General features: G+C 41.4%; 1 protein-coding gene across 4 annotated transcripts in view; it reads left to right on the top strand.

Moving 5' to 3' along the window:
• The window catches only part of LOC108175444 (phosphatidylinositol 3,4,5-trisphosphate 3-phosphatase TPTE2), a 100,272-nt gene that overhangs the window by 3,306 nt on the left and 78,765 nt on the right, over window positions 1-18,201 (top strand). For 2 of the 4 annotated variants that reach the window (XM_051832287.2, XM_051832286.2), the window contains exons 1-4: window positions 9,747-9,811; window positions 11,570-11,661; window positions 15,362-15,418; window positions 18,001-18,051. In XM_051832287.2, the coding sequence (XP_051688247.1) occupies window positions 11,600-11,661; window positions 15,362-15,418; window positions 18,001-18,051 (170 nt within the window). In that variant the 5' untranslated portion in view covers window positions 9,747-9,811; window positions 11,570-11,599. Of the gene's footprint in view, window positions 1-9,746; window positions 9,812-11,569; window positions 11,662-15,361; window positions 15,419-18,000; window positions 18,052-18,201 lie in introns of those variants that run through there. The other 2 variants (XM_051832283.2, XM_051832285.2) reach the window with 2 other exon arrangements.

The following is an 18,201-nucleotide window of genomic DNA, read 5'->3' as shown; positions in this document are numbered from 1 at the left end:
CATACTGAAGATTACCATGAGAGGAGGGTAAAAGCTACATTAAGGAAACACTATTATATGGATGCTCTTGACAGTGAATAAGCAAAATCCTAGTCTTTCTGTATGCTGTTTGTGTGCATGCTTATATTTCATGAACACATGTATGTCTATAGAGAGAAACAGATAGAAATGTGTATTTATTCATTTATATCATATTGGTTTGTCTACCTGACTGTTTCAATTCATATAGGACCGTGCTAAAGGATTAAAAAGGTACACAGTAAGAAAGTCAGAGTTACACACAGAAGGAAAAGGAGAGGGAGAGAGAGAGGGAGAGAGGGAGAGAGGGAGAGAGGGAGAGAGGTGGAGAGGGAGAGAGAGAGAGAGAGAGGTCTTCCATCCGCTGGTTCACTCACCAATTGGCTGCAACAGCTGGAGCTGCACAGGTCTGGCTGGAGCTTCACAGATCCGAACCCAGGACCCAGGAGCTTTTTCTGAGTCTCTCATGTTGGTGGAGGGGCCCAAGGACTTAGGCCATCTTCTACTGCTTTCCCAGGCCACAGCAGAGAGCTGGATCAGAAGAGGAGCAGCCGGGACTTGAACTGGCGCCCTATCATATGGGATGCCGGCACTGGAGGTGGCGGCTTAGCCCGCTACACCACAATGTTGGTCCCCTTGACTTAGTTTTTAAGCTTAGAACATTTATAGTTACTTTTCAATTTATAAACTAGATGTCCTCCAAACAATTCACCTGTAAATCAATTATTAGCTATTTGGAATCTGATGTGTCACAATAATGGCTCAAGTACTAGAAATGACACTTTCTGTGATCAAAATGTATATTTATGTCTAAAAAGCAATTCATGATTTAAGTACAGCTCCTTATTACTGAAACTGATAAAACACATAACAGCCTTTTTGGTTTATATTATTTCAAATACCAGTGGGGTTTGTAGATGCTCAACTCTAATTGCATCTAATATCCTGCCCCCTATTCCCTCTATCACCTCTCCTCACATTCCTCCATCAACAGTTGTTTTTCTTGCCTATGAGGTATAATCAAGTATCTGCACGCCTGGGACTGGGGTTCCATCCAGTGTAATGGTGAGTTTGGATTTTGGCACCAGCCTCACATGGTCACAGAGATTCACAGGGTGAGGAACTCCCACATGTCTCTTCCTTTATGCTGGGGTCTCTGCTGCCTATCCACTGCTACCTCCTCCTTACTTCAAAAAGTAACCTCTCCTCTCTTGACTCACTCCAATAGAGTCTCATCACAAGAAATCTGACAGTTTCCCAAGAGGTGGGCTGCAACTAAGAATGACAAATATACCAACAGGAAGAAGCATCCCTCTTATAATACACTCCTCTATAACCAACTCTTTCTAAAAGAACTGGAAAGATACCGACAGATGTTACCGTGAAAAGATTTCGAAAGTATCAGAAGATATGCTGTATTGCCATGGAGGCACCTAAGAGTAATTTCACAATTGTTTCTCTCTTTCTTGTTCACCTTTTCTGTAGTGTATGTTTGTAAATGTGTGTTTCCAGAAGGATATATGGATATATATTAATTTGTGTGTGTGTGCGTGTGTTTGAAGTAAGGGATTTTAGGAGTATATATTTGAGAAGCCAGCGCTGTGGCATAGTGGGTAAAGCTGCCACTTAAAATGCTGGCATCCCATATGGACACTGGTTCCAGTCCCAGCTACTCCACTTCCAATCCAGCTCTCTGCTATGGCCTGGGAAAGCAGTAGAAGATAGCTCAAGTCCTTGGGCCCCTGCACCCACATAGGAGACCCAAAGGAGGCTCCCGGCTTCAGATCAGTGTAGCTCTGGCCATTGTAGCCAATTGGGGAGTGAACCAGAGGATGGAAGACCTCTCTCTCTCTCTCTCTCTCTCTCTCTCTCTCTCGCCTCTCTTTTTCTCTATTTCTTTCTGTCTCTGTCTTTCCTTCTCTCTGGGTGTAACTATGACTTTCAAATACATAAACCTTTTTTTTTTTTTTAAAAAAAGAGTGTATATAGTTGAACTTGAGGTGTAATTCTGAACTTAATTTTCTTGGGTAAAAAACCTAAAAGTACTCCAGACATAACTGAGTGATCTTTAAATATTCATGTATATATCACTGTTTGAATTCATTGTGCCATTTTTGTTAGAAATGAGGTTTTCTATGTTAGTAATCAATATTTTAGTTTTGAGAGAATTTTTTTCAATCTTATATTTTTCTTGGGTCAAAAGCCTATAGACATAAACTGAATGATCTTTAAATTCCATGTATGTATCACTGTTTGAACTCAATGTTTCATTGTAATTAGAATGAGACTTTTGGGTCAGTGCCATGGTTCACTTGGTTAATTCCCCACCTGTGGTGCCGGCATCTCATATGGGTGCTGGGTTCTAGTCCTGGTTGCTTCTCTTGAAGTCCAGCTCTCTGCTGTGGCCTGGGATGGCAGTGGAAGATGGTCCAAGTGCTTGGGACCCTGCACCCACATGGGAGACCAGGAAAAAGCCCCTGGCTCCTGGCTTCGGATCGGCACAGCACTGGCCATAGCAGCCATTTGGGGGGTGAACCAATGGAAGGAAGACCTTTCTTTTTGTCTCTCTCTCTTTCACTGTCTATAGCTCTGTCAAATAAATTTTAAAAAATGAGGCTTTCTACACCAGTAGTCAATATCTTAATCCTGAGAAAATGTGCCTCAAGATTTATGTAAAACTCTTCATTATTACTCTAGTTTCTGAATGATATGTCAATGCACTTGTGTAAATCACTTATTTGAACTTGGAAGGTCTTTTTAAAAATTAATAGTAAGGCTTTATATACCAGTTGTAAACATTTCAGGTCTATGAAAATGGAAGTTTATCCAGAGTGAAGTAAGCTATATTTAATCCCAAGATGTAAAAGTATTTTAGGGTTACATTTATGTCAAATTTAACTATAAGTTATAGGAAACATCCCTTTTATCCTAACTATATTTCATATTCTGAAGTCCCTCCACCACGTCCTTATTTCCATGCATCATTGTCTTTTTTTGCCCATGAAATATGGTCAAGTAGCTACAGGCCTGAGTCAGAGACTCTCTCCTAAATGATGCTGAGAGGGGGTCCCCAGCCTTATATGTTGGCAGAGAACTGGATGGTGAGGCACAAATCCAGGTTCCATTAGCCCTGATCACTTCTGCTGAGGGCATAGTGGTTCCCTGACTACTTCCTCCTCCTCTTTGCTCCAAATAGAAATCTCTCCTTTTTCAGCCCACTTTAGCAGAGACCCACAAATGAGAAACCTGAGTTTCCTGAGGGATTGGTGGCTATCACCTATAAGTGACAAAGATACTGACTGGAAAGAGGCATGCCTTTCATGACTTTTGCTCCACTTCCAATCCAGCTCTCTGATAATACATCTGGGAAAGCAGCAGAAGATGGCTCAAGTGCTTGGGTCCCTGTACCCACATGGAAGACCTGGAAGAAGTCCTGGTTTACTGGGTCAGCCCAGCACCATCCCAGTTGTTGTGGACATCTGGGTAGTGAACCAGTGACTGGAAAATCTCTCTGTCTTGCCCCTCTTCTCTGTACCTCTGCCTTTCAAATGAAGAAACAAATTCTTTTTTTTTTTAAAGGAAATAAAACTTTATCTTCCACTAAGGAGAAGCAAATTCCTGTGAAATCAGCAATGCTTCCAGATGATGTGAACTCTTGGTTATTACCTAAGTCCCTATGAGTGACTGAGGTCTTAAATCTTTTTTAAAAAATATTATTTTGTTTATTTGAAAGAGTCATAGAGAGGAGAGACAGTGAGATATTCCAGCTACTCATTCACTCCCCAAATGCCTGCAATGGCTAGGGCTATTCCAGGCAGAAGCCAGAAGCCAGTGACTTCATCTGGATCTGCCATGTGGGTGGCAAAAACTCAAGTAATTTGGCTATCATCTACTTCTTTTGCAGGTGTATTATGAGGAAGCTGTATTGGAATAGGAATAGGTGAGGCTCAAACTGTAAGTCTGATACCAGTGCTGCAACTGGCAGCTCCATCCATTGCACCACAACACCAGTCCCAACGGCTTTTCTACTTTTCAGCATTTTCTTTGAATTCAAATTTACTTTAGGCATGCATCACTCCACTCCACCTAGATTTCCAATTCTCAAGTCTCTCCATCACCTTCCTGCCTTCATACAGATTTCACTTTCCTTCATATAACATACAGTCATACAGCTGCAGGCTTGAGTCATGGGAAACCTCCAAAAGGAGGTTGGGTTTGGGCGACCAGCCTCACATAGTGACGGAGTTCTGGAGGATGAGAGACACCTCCAGGTTCCATTAGCTCTGATCATTTCTGCTAAGAATGTCTCTGTTGCTTGTCCATTACTTCCTCCTTTTTTCTCCCCATAGATTTCTTTCTTTCTATGGCTCACTGTAGTATAGATCATAAATGGAAAACTTTAGACAGTATTGTAAGGAATTGGATGCTACTAACAATAACAAACACACCAAGCAGTAAACATCCCATTCATGATTTATGCCTCTTTTACTCAATTAGATCTAATAAATATACTTGAATTTATTTACAGATCCTATAGTGAAAAGGTTTAGATAGTGTCAAATAGAGTCTATGTTGCTAAGGATACTCCTCACAGTGAATATTACATATCCTGACCTCTCTTTCTTTTCATGGCCTTTGTCTACATTGTGTGTGTGTCTGTGTGTGTGTTTGCGTGTGTGCATGCTGTGAACAGAAGTTTGTGTAAAAATGTGTATCTATTGATGTGTGTACATAAAAGATTTGTACAGATCACTTCAAAAATTTCATGAAGAATGTACATTATATTCTAATTCCATTTTCCATTAACCATTTCAAGGCCTCAAATATGCATGTCTGTATTTACATACATGTACATATGTATACACAAAGGAGGGCATGTCAAAGGTCTGTAGAAGGGGCCAGCACTGTGGCCCACTGGGTTAAAGTCCTGGCCTGAAGTACCGACATCCCATATGGGCGCTGGTTCTAGTTCTGGCTGCTCCTCTTCCCATACAGCTCTCTGCTATGGCCTGGGAAAGCAGTAGAAGATGGCCCAGATCCTTGGGCCCCTCCACCCATGTGGGAGACCTGGAAGAAACTTCTGGCTCCTTTCTTCAGATTGGTGCAGCTCCAGCCATTGTGGCCATCTGGGGAGTGAATCAGTGGATGGAAGACCTCTTTGTCTCTACCTCTCTCTGTAACTCTGTCTTTCAAATAAATAAAATAAATCTTTTACGAAAGAGTCTGTAAAAGACATATCCATGATGACTGCATCAAGATGCTCCACTGACTTCTGCCCTACAAACAACTAAAGGAACTGGTAGATAGCTACATCTTGTGGTGATTGTTCAAAGGAGGACACTAGAATTCAGCAAGGTGGGATCAGAATCCTATAAATACAGGAAAAATTAATGAAAGAATATGTTGCTGTGGATTCATTCTGAGAGGAGGAGCGTAGTGGGGGCAAGAGGCATGCAGTCACCACACAGACCCCGGGAGTCAGGACAAAGCAGGCCAGAGGCGAGCAGCCTGCAGACTCGTTTATTTCAGTTGGCAGCTGCTTATGTAGCCAAGGCAGCCAATCTGATCAAGGGGTGGTTTATGCCCTAACCAATCACAGCCTGTTGCCAGGCAGTATCCAAAGCCATTCAACTGCAGCCTGTTGCCAGGCAGGCTCTGCTGCTAGTGGCCATCTTGGCATGGCCCTCATTCCATCACATTTCCACCTATTCGTTTATTTTTTGAGCAATGGGCGGCATGATTCTTGGCCATACCATTGTTGACCCTGTTTCCTTGGGGTCTCTGTACGTGGCTATGCCTATCTTAGGTTGTCCCCCAGGGGATCTTACCCGTCTTTGACTAACCAGCCCTCAAAATGGGAGACCACAGGAGTGCTTGCTCAGATGGGGTAGGAATGAGGAGCAATGGTAATCAGGAATGGCATGACTGCACGCAGGCTGTGGGCCATTTGAGTGGCTGACCAGAGCTAGTGGAGTATAAAGCAGTAGTGGATGTGGCTATGGGCAGTTCCTCAGGGCAAGATGATAGGACAGGTGTGCCTGCTAAAAAGGAGGACTCTCAGTCTTGTTCAGCTGGTTCTGGTTGACAGTTGCAGGTTGATGTTTCTGGCTGGTACCCAAATAGGCATGTCCCACATGGTATATGTCTCATTCTCTCCTAGACTGTAGGGTTTCTGATAAGTCAGCTGTGAGTCTAATTGGAGATCCTATGAAAGTAATCTGGCATTTCTCTCATGCACATTTTAGAATCTTTTCTTTATGTTTTACTTCAAAAGTTTGACTACAGTGTTTACTGGTGAAAATCTTTTCTGGTCACATCTATTAAGAGTTTTATGTGCTTCCTGTACTTGGCCATCCCTTTCATTCTCCAAATTGGGGAAGTTGTATGTAATTTGTTCAATAAAAAGGTCTTCTAATCCATTCTCTCTTTCCACACCTTCTAAAACTGTTAAGACCCATACATTGAGTCCTTTGATAGTATCCCATAAATATCCAACACTGGTTTTAATTTTTCTGATTTCTTCTTTTTTTGGTCTGACTGTAAAATTTCTAGAGACTTGTCTTCTTTTTCTTTTTCTTTTATTTTTTTTGACAGGCAGAGTGGACAGTGAGAGAGAGAGACAGAGAGAAAGGTCTTCCTTTGCCGTTGGTTCACCCTCCAATGGCCGCCGCGGCCGGCGCGCTGCGGCCGGCGCACCGCGCTGATCCGATGGCAGGAGCCAGGAGCCAGGTGCTTTTCCTGGTCTCCCATGGGGTGCAGGGCCCAAGCACCTGGGCCATCCTCCACTGCACTCCCTGGCCACAGCAGAGGGCTGGCCTGGAAGAGGGGCAACGGGGACAGAATCCGGCGCCCCGACCGGGACTAGAACCCGGTGTGCCGGCGCCGCTAGGCGGAGGATTAGCCTAGTGAGCCGCGGCGCCGGCCTAGAGACTTGTCTTCTAACTCAGATATTATTTCTTCTGCCTCACCGAGTCTGGTTAAAGTTTTCCACATTTATTATTTGATCTATTGAATTCTTAATTTATAAAATTTCATTTTGATTCCCCTTTAATTTCATGGGAAAATTTTCATTCATATCACATAAAGATTACTGTAATTCCTGAATTTGCCTCTGGTTACTTCTAAGTAATCCTATAATCAATTTCTTAAAATTAGTTACTGGCATTTCATTAAACTTTTCCTCTTCAGATTCTGGTATTGATGTGTTTTTATTGTGTGTGTGTGTGTGTTCCTTTGGGGGAGGGTCATGTAGTCTATGTTTGTTTCTTGAATTTCTGCAATTATTTTTAAGCATTTTTGGAGATATCTGTAGTTTTGTTTTCCTCTTGATGGGTTTTATCTTTGGACTATGCCTCTATGGCTTAGTGAAGTCTCTGCTCTTTCAGAGGTGTATGAAGGGTATTAACAGAGAGCTCTGTTCAGTGTTGCAAGGTGAGGGGAATGTCCAAGGTCACAACCAAGTTGGACATGCTAAAAGCCCTCTTTTTTTATTATTATAGGTGAGGGTTTGATCGGCTCTACTGGTATAGTCTCAGACTGAACTCCTCTCCTCCAAGGCAATGCCTTGGGTGCTATCCCTAGTGGGGCAGTATTCATCCATGCTGCCACAAGAACCACACAAAGTATCAATGCCATCTTCAATGTGAGCACAGATCTCTCAGCAATGGCCCTCCCAAGGCAATCAGGGAGCCTGGGGTGTGTGTAGCTTCCCACAGCAACTGCCCAGAGACCCAGCCACACCTGTGCCCTCCTACACAGCCACAATTTTTCACTGTCCCTGAACACAAGGCTCCCACAGTCATGGGCACCCAGCCCCTTGTCAATTCTCCCAGCCAGACTCAGGACGTCTCCTCTCAGGTGGCTACTGGTTGAATGGACACAAGCTGGTGCAGCAATTACCTATGTCAAAATGGCACCTACCCTCTCTCAGCTAGTTACAGGATGCCATTGTAAGGTGGCCAGGAGGAGAGAGAAACAGGCCCCTTTGTTTTTATTTAGAATGGTAGGTACACTGTCCCTCACAGGGCTCCAAGCCAGACTCATGCCAGGCTCTACTCAAAGCTTTGTGGCTCTCACCTCACTCTCCAAAGCTGTCGCTGAGGCTCTTGGCTGCTGGGGTCCTGTGTTGTGTCTGTATTTATGCTGCATGTCCACACCCTCTACTTAGATCTACAGCATCCTTCTAACTTATATGGAGTTCCCACTGCAGTTTTCTTCTTAACTGTTCCCTGAGATTTCACTCTCTCTCTCTCTCTCTCTTTTTTTTTTTTTTTTTTTTTTTAACTATCTTGCCCTTGACTAGAGCAGTAATTTCCATTCCCATTCTACCATCTTGGAGTCCCTTGGATGTCTCTTTTAAAATATATGCTTTGGAATGATTTTCTTCCAGGCTGTGAAATCCTTTCTCATTCTCTTAACTGTCTTTTGGAGAGAAGTTTAAAAATTTGATGAAGCCTAATTTGCCAATTTTTAATTTGTGGATAGTGTTTTTGGGGTTGTGTCTAGAAAACTTTGCTTAACACAGGCCATAGAGTATTCTCCTGAAATTTGATTGATTTTTAGATTTACATTTATTTTTCTGGGTTTTGGTATGATGAGACTTATATACTGAAGTTATTTTTCCAATCAATAATCCTCTATTTTTTGAAAACACTACTCTGTGTGGCTGACTTCTCTTTCCATCTCTGTTGGCTATTTGTGTAGGTATATACCTTGATTTTTGATTCTTTATTATTCTTTTGATTGTTTAATTGATTTATTTTTACTTCAGTCTGTCCTATACTGTTTTGTTTATATGAAACTTGTTTTGAAACGTGTTTTCAATATCAACTCATGTTTGCCCTCCAACTTTGTTCTGTTTTCAAAGTTGTTTGGTTTATGCTAATTCCTTTGTATTTCCACATGAATTTTAGAAACACTTGCCAATTCTACCAAAATTTTCTTGAAGCCTAATGGAATTTTTGATTGAGATTACATTGAATTTGTACACTCTTTTGAGGAAGAACTGATAAAGAACCAAAGTGACTCCATTTTAAAACAATAAAAAAAGCAGCCTCCGTTTCCCATAGCAGACCCGAGTCCTTGTAAAAGCAGGCATTCAGACATTCCGGAGATGTCAAAGCTTACCAGGGACAGCTAGTTTGGTAGGCCAAGGACAGCACAGTAGAGATTGCTAAACAAAGTAACTCCCTGTACCCGAAGTATCCCTACTGTATGTAACTCTTTTTTCCTGCTGATGTAGCCCTTTTTTTCCTTTAAAAACTCTCCCAAACAAAGACCGGGGCCTCACTCCTTCCTCTGCTGTGCCGGTTGGTTGGATGGGGTCCCTGTCGCGGCTTGTACTCCTGAATAAACCTTGCTTTTGCAGTTCGGTGTGATCGACTCTCTGGGGGTCTCTTCAGGGATCTAATGATCTGGGCACAACATATTTTTTGGTGCCCAACACTGACATCTTAACTGTATTGAGTCTTCCAAACCACGAAGAAGATAAAGCTAGTTTTTGAAGTATCTATGTATATAAGAATCCCCTCCATTATATACAAGAGAAAAAAAACAGATTGAATAATCTCTGCTTTGAGATTATTCTTCTGGAGTATTTGATGTTGGTATACTCTATCACCCAACTGTAAAACAAACAGCATTTGTCTTTAAAAAAATCTTTGCAGTCTGGGACCAAGTTCATTCCATTCTTTCCTCACAATGATCTCAGGACCACCAGAATCTGTGGTTGCCATGACATGGAATTTTTGTTCCTTCATTGGCATGTTCGCAGCCAAAGGCATAGGACATGGTGGTAAGGATCTCTGAGCAAGATCCCCCTATTCTATCCCCTACCTTCTCATTTTCATGAAAACAATGGAGGTGTATAGCTGGAGAAAAGGGAGGGAAGAGAGTGGGGACTGGCTCAGTCTTCAGGGCTCATAGATGGGAAGACAGCCTTGAGCCCAGTGATGAGAAGAGCACCATTCTCTACCCTCTGGGGGACCTCCCAAATCTCCCTTACCATCTGGGACCAGTGAACGACTAAGTCGATATTGGTTAAGTAGTAGTGACCTTGTTGCTGGCAAGCAATTGAGTAAAGATTTGACTTAACAAACTTGGATTTGGGAAAATTAAATACCAGAAAAAAATATATATATACACACACAAGAAAATATGAAAAAAGGGAAACAGGTATTCTGAAAGATAGTAGGAAAATAAACTTGAATCAAGATCTAAAAAAAGTTGGCTCCCTTTTAGGGGAATCTGCAGGAGTACCCAAGACCGAGACCTACTGTAATCTGTTGTTTCTAGCCTCTTCTGAGCCTTAGTAAGAAAGAGAAGATTCTTAGAAATCCCACTTTGCCTTGGCTGACCCTAGTTCACATCTAAAGATGTGACTCTACCGCATCTCTGTATCACCAGGTTGTAGACTGGGAGCTTGGGGATTTCTACCTCCTTTACCGATGAGTTGATATCCTCTCAGAAGTATGAAAGTTACAGGTGCCTGTGGCATAGGTCCAAAACTCAAAATTGATATTTATGCCCAAATTGGACTATTTATTTTTTTAAAAAATTATTTTTCTATTACTTTTTATTTTTCTCTCCTTGCTAAGAGTTTAGGGGCTTATGGCACAATTCTGGCTGCCTAAGTGTAGTCACTGGTTGTTTTTCCCTGGCAATGTGATCGGAAATGTCTTGTTTTCCAGTGACTTCCAATTTTCTTACACGACACAAAGCCACTGGGTGTAATGTTGAGGGATACATCTCTTTTTCTCACACATCTTTGATTTATTCTGCAGAATATTTCAGGATGGAAATATCATAAGTCACTATGATTATACAGACATTGAGATATAATAGATTTTGTTTCACTTTCTGCATTCTGTGTAGCAACTGGGTGATCTTAAAAGTGTGTATTCTGGGGCCAGTTCTGTGGCATATCAGGTAAAGCTGCTGCTCTGGCATAGCAGGTAAAGACAATGCCTGCAGTGCCAGCATCCCATTTGGGTGTATTTTGAATCCCAGCTGCTCCACTTCCGATCCAGATCCCTGCTAATGGCCTGAGAAAGCAGCCAAGGATGGCCCAAATGCTTGGGCTCCTGAATCCATGTGGGTGATCCAGAAGGTGTTGGCTCCTGGCTTCAGATCAGCCCAGCTCCAGCCATTGCAGCTATTTGGGGAGTGAACCAGCAGATAGAAGGTCTCACTCTCTCTGTCTCTCTGTTTCTCTCTATAACTGCCTTTCTAAGAAATTAAAAAAAATCTTTTAAAAACAACCAGCAAGTTTCAAAAATAAATGTACTGCAGGTAAACTTACATGTTGTTGAATATTCAAAAAAATTTTTTTCTTCTTTTGGAACTAAAATACCAAGCACAAATACAGAATGCGTGTTCCACATGAGTGATCAAATTACATGGTACTGTAGATTTCCTATGTTTATGGATTCAGTACCTTAGAAATGCTGATCCATTCCTAATAAGCTCTATGTGAGTCTTCCTAATTTGAAGGATATGAAAGGTGTCTAAAGACATGGGATATAAAATTCACAAGTGCTTTTACTTTTCTTAGATTTTGGATTGAATTTAACCGCATGGTGATATGAAGAGATTCAAAAAGAATCGTCAGTATCGCTGGTTCTCTCGAAAGAAAAATACTAATACGTAAGTGATATTATTCAAATATATTGAATCTTAAACATAACTTTCAACTTTAGTTAGTGTGATAGGCAATCTGCACATTCTTCCTTGCTAAATATAAACTGTATAGAGATGAAATTTGTCAAGCTCACAGAATAAAGACCTTGTTAATCTATGCCTGAAATGTCCTTAAAAACACTAGTTTTTAAGGTGGTTTTTTTTTTTTTTTTTGCTGTGATAACATGCATGTGCCAATCACTTTGTGCTTTTCCTATGGGAAATTTGGTTGCCCTACCAGAGGATGATGTATTCCGAAATGATAAGCTAGGTCCAACTCAGGAAACCATTCCACATAGAGGCCACCACAAGGGCTTCAGTTGTCTTGTCTTGATTAACACCTGAAATGTTGTTAATTACCACAGTAAAGGTCATGAATGTGTTTTTATTAGTGACACGGGGGCTTACAACTTAGCATGAAAATGCTAAAACTGTATGAACATTAAAATCTGTGGATCATCGCTTCTCGGCCTTTTGGCTAAGATCAAGTGTGTAAAATCTGTGGATCAGATGAATGTTTATACAGATTGCTCTGCCTTGTATAAGCACAATTTAAGAATCTGAGCAAGATCTGTAAGTGTATACCAGAGACTTGTCCTTTAGGTGGCTCTATCTGCAGCCATTTGTTTAAGAGAGTTTTTGCCTCCTGAATATTGGAAATATGTCCCATTTATTGTATGGATGTTTCATGCCCAGGTAGATTGGTGCCCCAAGAAAAATGATTGGCTGTCCTAGTCTGTCAGCTGGATCTGAGGGGTAACTTGAATATTAACCAGTTCTCTTCCTTAGTAGAACCTATCAGGAAAACCTGGTAATCATTCAATGGGGCTGCCTGCATCAAAAACTCATATTGCCACTTTTGGTAGTCTGAACTTTTTCCCTAAGGTGATTTATTGCTGTATCCCCAACACATCCCTTTGGTATTCCTGTTGAGAGATAGCAGATACCCATTGATATCTTTCTTTTTATAAAAGTCATTTTTTTCTAAAGTCCTATCAGCCATGCTTCAAGGACATCAGAAGACCAGATTAGAACTTGAAAGACTCCTTTCATGGACCCTCAGCCCTGGCAAAAATGATTGGAAAATCCAGACTATAGTCCTTCTTTCTAAACAGTCAAAGAACAACATAATAATCATGTCTGTCTGGTCTTAGAGTTTTGATCTATTGTTCAGAGTCAAAAACTGGTTTGCTAAAGGACAAATAAATAGCATTTAATATGCTGTTTCTTGTGGGGAGCAACTGAGACTAGACTAAGTTACTGGAATTAAGACTTATTCTATGCATCTGCTCTCCCACAATATGGCGCTGGGGAGGAGTAAACTTCTACACAGCTGCCTCTCACCAATTTGACTGATAAGCTGCAGGAGCTGATCCTGCTCCTGACTGGAGGAGAGCAGCGTGCTTGGCGTGTGGGCAGCAGAGTTGGGATTGGTGGAAGAGGACTATAAAGGAGGAGAGAGACAACATGCACCGGGAACATCTGAAGGAACACCTGTGCAGCCCCCAAGAGAGCCGGCCAGCAGTGTGCCGCTCCTCCGCGGAAGCGGGGGAAAGTGGCAGGGGGAGCCGCCCCTCCACGGAGGTGGAGGGGTCTGCAGCCAACCCGGGAAGGACCAGCAGCAAACCTGGGAAGGGCCGAGCAGACGAAAGAACAGCGCAGGGTCTGGTGTCGTTCCTCCGCGAATGGGGGAGCGACAGTTTCTGTAATGTGTTTCTTACATTTTTGTCAGAAAGAGGTTTGTGTTCAAATAAGTCAGGAACCACAGCATATTCTGGTCACCTTTTAGAGATGCAAAATATTTATAAGAGAAATGTGCTGAGGCTGGTGCTGCTGCACAGTGGGTTAAGTCCACCACCTGCAGCACTAGCATTGCGTATGGGTGCCAGTTCAAGTCCCAGCTGCCCCTCTTCTGATCCAGCATTCTTGCTAATGTGCCTGTGAAAGCAGCAGATGGTCCAAGTACTTGGGCCCCTGCATCCATGTGAAGGACCTAGATGAAGCACCTGGCTCCTGGCTTCAGGAGGAGTGTATACACAAACCAGTATGTACATAGAATGGCACATTTATCAGCACTAAAAATAAATGAACTGTGTAGCCATCAAAAAGCATGTCAACACTATGAATGCATGTGGCTAAATTAAAGAGGCCAATATGAAAAGGCTACTTACTATATGATTCTAACTATATGACAGTCTAGAAAGGTATAGAGACAGGAAAAATCATCAGTGGTTGCCAGGCATTGGTGGATGATTAAACAAATGAATCGGTAGGAGTCAGGGACTCTTTAGGGCAGGGAGATTTATTCTGTATGAGGCTGTAATGATGGACAATGACATGATGCATTTAGCAAAATCCATTGAACTGTGGAAAACAATGAATGAACCACAAGTATGGGTTTTAGTTAATAGATTAATATTAGTTGTAGCAAGTGAATCATAAGAATACATAAAGTGTTAGGAATAGAAGAAACTGTCTGAGATGGAATGAGTAAAATCGTATATAAGAACTTTTAGTACTTTAATTTTTCCACAAACAAATTTCCTCTAAAAAATAAGGTGTACTAGAAAAAAAAGTGCAATAAAAATAATCATTCTTGTGGGGAGCAAACTGGACTAGACTGAGTTACTGGAATTAAGACTTATTCTATGCATCTGCTCTCCCACAATATGGCGCTGGGAGAGAAGTAAACAGCTTCCGCACAGCTGCCTCCAGTTCAACCAATAAACTGTAGGACTTGCTCCTGATTGGAGAGCAGCGTACTCGGCGTGTGGGCAGCCGAGTTGGGATTGGCGGAGGAGGACTATAAAGGAGGAGAGAGACGGCATGTACCAGGAACATCTATGGGGAACATCTAAGGGAACCCGTGCAGCCCCCGAGAAAGCCGGCCGGCGGTGTGCCGCTCCCCTGCGGAAGTGGGGAATGTGGCCAGGGGGAACTGCCCTTCCACGGAGGTGGAAGGGATAGTAGCCAACCCGGGAAGAACCAGCAGCAAACCCGGGGAGGGCCGAGCAGACGAAAGAACAGCGCAGGGTCCTGTGTCGTTCCTCCGCGAAGAGGGGGAGCGACAATTCTGATCTCATGCTCTGTTTTCAGTTTATAAAATCTTATAGTTTAGGTAGATGTTGACCTATGTTACTGGTTTCAGGCTAACCAAATAGCCACCAGGGACTAATTTTTGAAATTCAAACTGTAATTGTTCCAGCATTTCCCCCACCACTTTATTTGTAACCTTATGTGAACTTAATATCCATATGGATTTCCCTATCCCTACAGTGTCATATCCCTCTCATTTCCCAAATTTATATGACATTGACCAGAACAAGACAGAGAATAGAACATAAGGAAGAATGCTTCATCATCACATTGGTGCTTCCACTTGCTTTCTCCTATTTCTAGTAAATAATTACATTCACAAGGACACACACACACATACACAAGCACATATGGACACACACACCCTCACATACACACACAAGCATATTTGGAGGCAGGCTTACAGGTCTCACTGCCATGATCCTAAACTGTAGCTTTCGTTCCCATCATGTGTCCCTAGGCTTTCGCATGTATGACTTATTCTTTGTTCCCTGAAACTCCTGTCAGGAAAGAACATCATTTCTCCCAAATCATCTGATAGTAATCTTTGTGATATTTTTTCTTTTCACAGGGATGATAATCCATTGACAGACATTTTGGTGGTCCCTAGCCAGAATGTCAATAATAGGTGAGTTTGTTTTCTGTTATCTGCATGGGAAACCATTTTGGAGTTGTTATGACAACACACAACACACAGTTAATTTACAGCCTGTCAGAGTCTGTATGTAACCTGTTTGTGTTTTCTACCTAGATAAAAGAGTTGACCAGGTCAAACAATATGTACTCATGGTGTGATTCTGAACTTTAGATATCACAATTCAGAACCCAGGCAACTATCAAAATACCTGTGTGAGATACACAGTGACACAAGGGAGAAGAGAACCCATTTTGGAAGCAAACACTTGGTAGATGTAGGCAGGGAGCACAGGAGGCCTCAGTGCAAAGAAAGGAGCTAATCTTCCCAGGATTAATCCCTCATGCTCCAGGGCACTGCCACCACGTGAGGCTAATCCACTCAGCCCAAAACCCACCATCACACTGGGTGGAACTCTTGCTTCTAGCCTGCAGTGAGTCAACCCTATCTATGGAGCAGGAAAGGCAACCATGATGGGTTTAATCAAGGAGATGGTGAGAGGGAGGCTGATAAAGCAGGAAATCAGATGGGACAAGAGGTATAGGTACTTAGAACTTGAAGAGGTCTAGGAGGCAGTTACAGAGAGTGGCTGCACAACGGGTATCAAAAGAAAGTTAGAAGGAGAAAGTCCTAGAGTTCCACAGCACAGTGGGGTGACAATAGTTTACAATAGCCTATTACATATTTTACAAAGAACTGGAAGAGAGAATCTCAACATCTCCAAATATAACGGAAGAATAATGAGATGAAAATGCTAATTATCCTGATTTGGTCAGTGTATGCTATATACATTTGTTTTAATATTACTATACCCATAAATAATGAAATTATTACAGTTAATAAAATTTTTAAAGTCTTAATGTATTAAGGTTTATTTTATAGGCCTAAGAATTTAGTTTCCACCATATAAAACTCTTTTCTTTGCACAAAAAAGAGATAACTGTTTCCAATTAAATAATTGTGAATTTTTTAGGTTTAACCAAATTAAAGTTGTTGGTCAATTATAGCTAATTTGAATAAAAAATGAAGTTCATGAATTCATGTGGTGTTTGATTATGTGCAATTTAATCCTTAGCCCTGCTCTAAATGAAGCAGTATCCACTTTTGGTGGAGTAAAAAATGAAAGGTCAGATACTACTTGTATACAGATATATACATATATGTCTAAACACATATTAAATGTCAATTTCCTTCAAAACTCTTTCTAAAGTATTGGCAGTGCCAGCTTTTGTATGTAACATTTTTTCTTTTTGACATCAAGTTCTATAAAAGAGGAACAGGTCAGAAGAAACAGACTTCCTCCCATCTTGATGACTAGTAGCCAACATTCTTGGAAAACTATCAGGTCACTTGTGCTTGCAACTCTAGTAGACTATTCATTTGCTAGAGCTACTGTAACACCATATGACAAACTGAGTGTCTTAAACGAATTTATTATGTAACAGATCTAGGGGTTAAAACTAGAAAATGAATTTGTGCGGGTTGCCTTCTTTTGAGGTCAGTAACAATGAATCTGTTCTATGCCTCTCTCCTAGCTATTGCTGGTTGCTGGCCATCTATGGTATTCTTTGGTACTTAGATTCCTTACCCAGGTCTCTGCTCACATCTGTATATGGCAGGCTTTCTATGTGTGCCTGAATTCACATTTTTTTCTTTTTATAAGGACACCAGTCATATTGGATTAGGAGCTCACTCTATGCCAATAGAACCTCGTCTTAGCTGCTTAGTTTCCAGTGAGCCTATTAGCACATCAGCTCACGTTGTGAGTTACAAGGCTTAGGATACAAACAATCAAATTTAGGGGACAATATTCATTCTATAACATAAAGCCATTGAGGAGAAATCCAATTTCAATAAGGAAAAGGTAAAATTGAGCACGGAGAAGAAGAGTCCTTAGCACAGAACTGATAAACCCTAGAAATGTCCCAAATCCTCACCATACCCATAACCCATGCCAGACCCACTATTGGATGAATGATCCTCTGACTCAGATCTGCAGCTACCTGACCATATCTCATGGACAAGAACCACAAACATGGGTGAAAGTAAGGAGGTGAAGGTGAGACTTGAGTACCCAGAATTTAGGTGAGGTGAGAGTGATGTGTCCCTACAAATTAAAGTTAAGTTGAAGTAAATGCGACCACAATGGGCTGTCACTCACTGGGACTAAGTTAATAGTAGTTTTAGTTATATCTAGAGCAAGTCTAAGTGCATACAGCTAAGAGTTTTATACCTGAAATATGAAGTCTTGTTCTTAATAACATCAACACTGGGTTTAAGTAGTGACTAAAGACCACCTAGTTTTTCAGTACCTATAACTCTCTGGCCCAAAAAGTAAGTTTATAATCTACTAGGTCACACATGAATGAATCAACATCATTAATAAATAAAAATATATTATTTTGCACTAAAGTAACTTACCTTTTCATTTCATTTCCACAAACTTTTGGAAGGACCTTCAAACGTATGAGTAAAAATCCATTTGTACCTAGAATAACTGTACTGATTTCATCTAAAAACTTAGCTTGAAATCAGCATCCTTTCTGACTGTGTTCTTTTGCTTTATAATCTCTTAGCCCAAATCAGGGCAAACTGGACTCTGTCACTGTGGAAGACCCTAATGAATGGTAAGTTCAAATTTTTTTAAAGATTTATTTTCATTCATTTGAAAGACAGAGTTACAAAGAGGTGGAGACAGAGAGAGAGAGAAGTCTTTTTCTACTGGTCCAACTTTCCAAATGGCTGCAGTGACTGGAACTGGGCCAGTCTGAACTAAG

The sequence above is a fragment of the Oryctolagus cuniculus genome, chromosome 9, assembly GCF_964237555.1.
Source record: "Oryctolagus cuniculus chromosome 9, mOryCun1.1, whole genome shotgun sequence".
Classification (NCBI taxonomy): domain Eukaryota; kingdom Metazoa; phylum Chordata; class Mammalia; order Lagomorpha; family Leporidae; genus Oryctolagus; species Oryctolagus cuniculus.
The sequence above is the reverse complement of the archived record's forward strand: the minus strand, read 5'-3'. Positions and strand labels throughout refer to the sequence as shown.